The following is a 6,892-nucleotide window of genomic DNA, read 5'->3' as shown; positions in this document are numbered from 1 at the left end:
CCCAGCGGATGAAATCCCTCTGACCGGCATTGAGGAGCAGGTGCAGTGGACGTTCTGCGAGGAGCAAGTCGCTGGAATTGCCGGGTATGACACTCTGGACCCAACAGCAGAACAAGGTAGGCGAATAGTAACACACTTTTTCCTTTGAAAATATTTTAATTTACCAAATAACAAATGAATGTACCTCCTGTGGTAACATTTTGCTGTCTATTAAGTTAAATCCCCAACAAAAAATATTTCTCTTTGTTTGATATGCAGAATCTTCATCAGAAGTTCAGCCACTCCCCCCAAATCCCACCAAAGCAGCTGCCACCCCTTCAGAGCCTCCAAAGGACCCAGAGGACATTGATTTGGAGTTGCTAAGGGAACAAAAGAAACAGTCTGCAGCCCTTCAGACAATTGCACGGGAGATGCGAGTGGCGTCATCCTTGGCACGGGCGGTCAGGCGCGACACTCAGGCCATTGCCACACACAGCAGACAAGTGGTCAGCGCACTGTCCGCCCTGACGATGGCCGTCAATTCTGTGGCGAGAGGACTAGAGGCAATGACTGCTCTCCTTCCAGGTATGGACGCGGGCCGGCCAACTCCTACGGAAACGGCAAGGCAGCCGGGGACTGGAGAGACGTACACGGCTGGCAAATTCCACCTGCGCAAAAGAAAATGACCGGGTGACGTTTTGAAGACAAAGGAAAAGAAGACTCATCCTGATCACGTTTAAGTTGTCTTACATTTGGCTGTAAATATTTATTTTGTGTGTAAAATAAGCTTTACCATGAAGAGGTTTTTTATTTTTGCCACGTTTTGTGACTGAAGCCATGCGTCTTTGATTCTGCGGGGCTTCACATAATTTAACGTTTAGGAGACTGAATATTTCGTTTGATGATATATTTGTGTTAATTTAGAAAGTGATTTAAATCACTTTTTCAACAAATGTTTTGCTTAACTTTGCAATGCTCTTCATTGGGTCACACCAACCAAAGGGAACGGGCTTGCGCTCGTATTCTCATCTACAGCATATGTTTAATCAAGGTGTTTGTCTGCATTACATACCATTAAATGACAAAAGAAAAATAAATACATGCCCCACACACCTCACAAGAAGTGACTCTGAATGAGACTGGTGCGTGTCTGCGTCCCCGCAGCATTCGGTTGTTGCTCCATACGGACGGACAGGCCGACGTTGTCTTCCGGCATGGCATCATGCTCCAGTCCGTGTAGCTTGGCGATGTTATGGAGCATGCAGCAGGTCACCACAATCTGGGCCACTTTTTCTGGCCTGTACAACAGTGCTCCTCCAGTGCGGTCCAGACAACGGAACCTGCTCTTCAGGATTCCGAAGGTGCGCTCCACGACATTCCGTGTGCGTATATGGGCCTCGTTGTACCTGTTCTCTGCGGCAGTGGTCGGGTTGAGAACAGGTGTCAGGAGGAAGGGGTGTAGGTGGTATGCACTATCACCTTAAAAAACACATGAATCAATATGAGACATGTTCTTGTTTTTAATGCAAGTAATTATTTTACAAAGGAATGTACAATTTGACTCACCTACAAGCCAGCCATCTCCAAACTCGCCATCTCTCAACTTGGAAAACAGAGCACTGTTTCTCAGAATATAGGAGTCGTGTACTGACCCGGGATATTTGGCCACAATGTTGGTTATGATGCCTTTGGCATCACAAACGCACTGCACATTCAATGAATGCGTGTGTTTTCGATTTCTGTACACATGCTTGGTGTCTGCGGGGGGCACAAGCTGCACATGGGTGCAGTCAATTGCTCCTATAACTCTGGGGAATCCAGCTACCGCAAAGAAGCCTTGTTTGGTCTCATTCAAGGAGTTCTGAGTGTGAGGAAACCTAATAAACCTTGCCATCCGGCGCAACATGGCATTTAGGGCCTCAGAAAGCACTTCTGACAAACGGGACTGGGAGATCCCAGCTGTGATAGCCACCATTCACTGGAAAGATCCAGATGCAAAAAAATGTAAACTTGCCAGGAGTTTTGTCATTGCCGGTATTGCCTGACTCCTTCTTGTGGCTGGTTCCAAATCTGCTTTGATTTTGTCCAACAGCTCCAGGATGGCAAAGCTGCATAGGCGATATCTTTTAATTAGTGTTTCCTCATTCATACCAAAGATGTTCACACGAAGGTGAAAAATGCGTTCTCTGCGTCTTCTTTCATTATTTCTGCGTCTCCTTCTTGAAACAACGACGGCAGCCATGTGTGCGTAATTACGCATCCAAACCGTTTGCACCTCCGTTTGGAACGTGTTATTTATAGGCGCAGTTTCAATCAGCAAAATTGCTTTCTGGTTTGATAAATCACTCTGCGTGTGCTAAATTATTATATTTACATTTTCTCCTCCCACCACACGCACAACTGTGGGTAAACGCCCCAAATTGCATATTCATCACAGCAAACGTACTAACTGGATGCAGACGCGCTGTTTTGCACATTTGAAGGATGCAGCCCTTATTGCGCACTGTTAGTAAATCAGTTTGTACATTTTTTTGCGCGTGCAATGAGTTTGCACACGTTTTAATACACGCAAACCTTTGATAGATCCGGCCCATAGTGTATAAATTCCACAGTCCAGGCTGTGGAACTCATTTTAGTGTGGGTTCCACAACCAGACCAATCTGATCTACAGTCCAATAATAACAGCAGAAGAACCCACTTTAAAGAAGGACTGCAGATTTACTACTGGGTTTGATTATAAAAAAATATAAAATAATATTACATTATGTCTGTAAATAATGACAACTTCAAATGTTTGTCTTTGTTTTAGTGCAAAAAAAAAAAAAATCACATTAAATTCTGAAAATCTTTCCATTTCCAAACTCTCCTGTACCAATAAAATGTGACTAACCTGAACAAATGTGCCCAACCTGAAATGTCTGTATTCAATTCAGTCCAGTTTGAACTCTTTTCTTCCTGTTCCTCAGTGTTTAGTGTCTTTGGAGATCTGATCCAGAATGCACATGGACTAATGAGAAGTGGAGGAAGAATAGTGTAAAAAATGTACTTATTTTCCTAAGAAATTTCATTTTTTTAGGTGATTCACATCTTTTTTGTTTGGATAGTTTATCAAAGTAAGTATTTTCATAATTTAATGGTTTTTTTTTTTGCACTAAAACACAGACAGTTGTCAGTTGTCATTATTTCGCGGTTCTTCTGTTCTTATTTCACTGGTTGGGTCCACTGCAGATCAAATCGGGCTGAATGTGGAACCTGAAAGAACAGGAGTTTGAGAACCCTGCACAAGTTTATTTCTGAGTGTTGTTGCAGAACTGTGTTAGTGTCCGTTGTGCTTTTGAGTCGTGGGGTTGACCACTGAAAGGACTGACTTCAGTACTTTGAAAAGTATTAAACTTAGTCGTAGGTTTATGTAGGTTTACCAAATGAGTGCAGGACAAATAAAAATACTTACAGACATTACATGTCATTATGAAATGTTAATACATTATAAATTGAATAAAATAAGTGTCAAAGTGGACCCATATTTGTACCTGCAGTAAATGACACTAATGATCACATGACGTCAGCTGACAAACTGAAGCCAACACCAGCAGGTTCAACACAACAACTTAAACAAGCGGTTCCAGACTCAACCAGCCCCGCCCCTCGCACCTATTGTAGCTTATTTTGGCATCGATCCAGCTGATGTCATCATGTCTGTGCCTGTGCTGATGTCAGCAGATCAGTTGCCTCTACGTATATACGAGAGGCGACTGAAAAGTTTTGAGCCGAACATGGAAAGGATTAAGATATGAAGACCAAATTTGGTCCATGAAATCTTTCACATATCTTAATCCTATCCACTACATTTCTTGGTCATAGTAATCTTTTTCCCTGTTTGACAGGTCCCTGAACTTTCTGTATCAAGTGTCTCCTGAAAAATGGACAATCTTGAGTATGGGGCTGCCATCAAGTACGTGTACGACCTTTGCCTTCTTTGGGGTTGGTGACATGGGATGGTTCCATAGTTTGGACTGCTCCTTGGTCTCAGGCTGATAGTGATGGACCCCAGTCTCATCCGTAGTCACAGATCAGCCCCATACTCGAGTTTGTCCATTTTTCAGGAAAGCGATTTATTTTGTTTTAGCTAGCGGCACCGTACGACACTTGTGGTTTCCAGTCGTCTTCTAGTCCCCACTCTACCTGGAAACATGGAGACTAAAGCAGCAGAGTCCTGTCTGGGATTGATTTGAATACGACGACAGAGAAGAAGAGAAAAGAGACCACTGAACTACAACTGAACTACAACTAAACTACAACTAAGCATTTAGAAAAAAAATGAAAACTAATAAAAAAATCGGACCAATGGCCCTGTGTCTTAGCGGCCAAATTCAAAGCTTTGGGAAATGTATCCAGATCCATTTCTTCTCCCCCAGTTCTGTGTATTTATTCTATTACAGAAATAGTCCATGTTTTGCTCATATTCCAATCAGATCTGTAAAAAATTCAAATTCACACTTGATATCATTGATACTGATTTATTGGATCAATCCACTTCCTATCTGTTATAATGGGAACATTTGTTAAAGTGGCACCAAATCCAGAATCAGATCCGGATCGAAATAATTTCAATCCCTTGTGTTGACATCATCATACAGAAGCTGTATACCAAGTCTGAAGTCAATCAGAACTGGAGTTTAGGAGAAAAAGACGATTGAAATGTTTTCCCCATAAGAGCCCATGCTAAATTTTGCGTCAGTTCCAGATCCAGAAGAAGATCCTGATCAGCATGTGGACATTATGTTTGGGTCATCTCCCCATCAGGGCTGGACTGGAGACATTTACACTGGATATCATTTAGATTTACTGAGTTATTGCATCCATCCACTTCCTGTCTCTGATAATGGGGACATTTTTCAAAGTGGCACCAAATCCAGAATCAGATCCAGATCCAAATAATTTCACTAACTTTTGTTGACATCATCATAAAGAAGCTGTATACCAAGTTTGAAGTCAATGGGAATTGTAGTTTTGGAGAAGAAGACGATTGAAAGTTTTGTAATGGACGGCAGACGCCGACAATATCTTACGGCCTGTCGGTCGGTAAGCTAACTAGCAAACCTGCTCAAAAGACTAATTTAAACTAATTGAATTAGAGAAAAAAAAGTCAAAACTAAATAAAACTAAACTAGAATGAAAAATCCAAAACTATTCGAACCTTACACCTGACACACCACTTACATTCAATTAAATGTGTGCATCATGGAGCATCGTCATTATAACAAAGAATCAATAACAACAAAAACACATCCCATCTCCACTTAATATTCCTGAAGGATTTTATACTAAAGGCATTTTTTTAACTTTGTCAGAGAAGTGAACAACTTCAATTCATCATCACGTCCATCCCATAATTTCACACCCACAACCAAAATACATCTGGATTTCACATGTATCCTCACTTTCATACATTCAAAAATATAAAGACCTCTGAAATTATAATGACTCTCTTAATTTAAAGAAATCTTTAAAACTAATGGAAATCTTTAAAACTACTGGATACAACTGTTTAATCTTAAAACAGATGGTCTTCATTAAACAGAACCTCTGACAGTCGGACTCTGCAGGCGCTCAGTCCACACAGCGAGTACCCACAGCGTTAATTCTGCAGGATTTGAGCCCTTCAGATAATGACATAAATGAGGTCAGTATTCCCCTGTGTGCTGGTCATGACCGCTGAAATCGTTGCACAGACCAGGGTGAAGGTTTGTGATGTAGAGTTGGACGGTCTGACGTCGGTGGGGTCTGTGGGCGCTGACTTTTGGAGAATCAAGGAACTGCAGGTTTGGTGGTTCTGCAGGATTTATGGTCGTACTTTAGCTTTATAGTCCAGCTCTGTGTGTGGGGTCTGCACTGCCCCTGGTGGTTTAGGAGGCCTGGAAATGATCCACCCAGTTAGGAAAATCACTGGCAAAGACAGTCCTTTAACCCTTTCATGCACAGTGGTCACTCCAGTGGTCACTCCAGTGGTCACTCCAGTGGTCAGTTCTTCTCCAGCTGTTCTCTTGTATATTCATGGCTTTGGTTGTTTCAGTTCCACATCAGCCAACATAGTGGACACTAATGCACCATCCCATAATAATACACTGACATTCAGACCATTACTGTAACTTTACTGTTCTAGATAAATCTGATCTGCACTGACATGTTTGAGTGGAAATTAATTGCTAATTGTTATTAGACTGTAACTGACAGGTATTTTTTAACATTTTTTTTTTTTTTTTTGCACATGACCTCCATGTAGTGAATGATAACTAGTATTAGAGTATGTTCAAATGTGAGAAAACATCTGATTAGCAGCATTAAAAATGTTTTTACTGCATAGTTTTCCATATCATTTTCTGATATTAGATTTTAAATACATGTTTCTTTGCTTCAAAAATTAAATACATGGTGTCCAGCTGAGTGGACATTTTTGTAACATTTTTTTTTTGGTAAATCGATCGCATTATTATTATTATTATTATTATTATTATTATTATTATTATTATTATTATTATTATCATTTTTTTTTTTTACGTCTAAAGAGGAATAAAAACACTGCAGAAAAATATCTTGACTAAATTTCACATATTAATCCATGAAAGGGTTAAATCCTAATTTATTTTTTTTTCCGTAGAGAATCTTATAATTTCCACAAATGTAAAATCCTTGCTAAATATTTGTTTTTTGGAAGCTACATGATGGAAATCTGACCCCCCAGTACTGCTTCACAACGGGTGAAGGGAATGATTTTTAATCTTAAGTTACGCAACGATAATAGACTCGACACGTTTCAGGAAATATGGAGCATTTTCTACAATTTTCTTGGAAATAATAATATACCTGTTGATGGCTGGACGGACATTATAAATTGATGTATATTCTTATTTAT

At 40.4% G+C, this 6,892-nt stretch overlaps 1 protein-coding gene across 1 annotated transcript; it reads right to left on the bottom strand.

Annotated features, from left to right (window-relative positions):
* Positions 1–1,093: 1,093 nt before the first annotated feature.
* LOC115422500 (putative nuclease HARBI1) lies at positions 1,094–1,954 on the bottom strand. Its single transcript, XM_030138847.1, has 2 exons — positions 1,546–1,954; positions 1,094–1,458 (listed from the first exon to the last, which is right to left on the bottom strand). The coding sequence occupies exons 1-2, from the start codon at positions 1,952–1,954 to the stop codon at positions 1,094–1,096; spliced, it is 774 nt and encodes a 257-aa protein (XP_029994707.1).
* Positions 1,955–6,892: the final 4,938 nt, after the last annotated feature.

This window comes from Sphaeramia orbicularis, chromosome 7 (genome assembly GCF_902148855.1).
Source record: "Sphaeramia orbicularis chromosome 7, fSphaOr1.1, whole genome shotgun sequence".
Classification (NCBI taxonomy): Eukaryota; Metazoa; Chordata; class Actinopteri; order Kurtiformes; family Apogonidae; genus Sphaeramia; species Sphaeramia orbicularis.
This window is presented reverse-complemented; position numbering and strand designations above follow the sequence as displayed.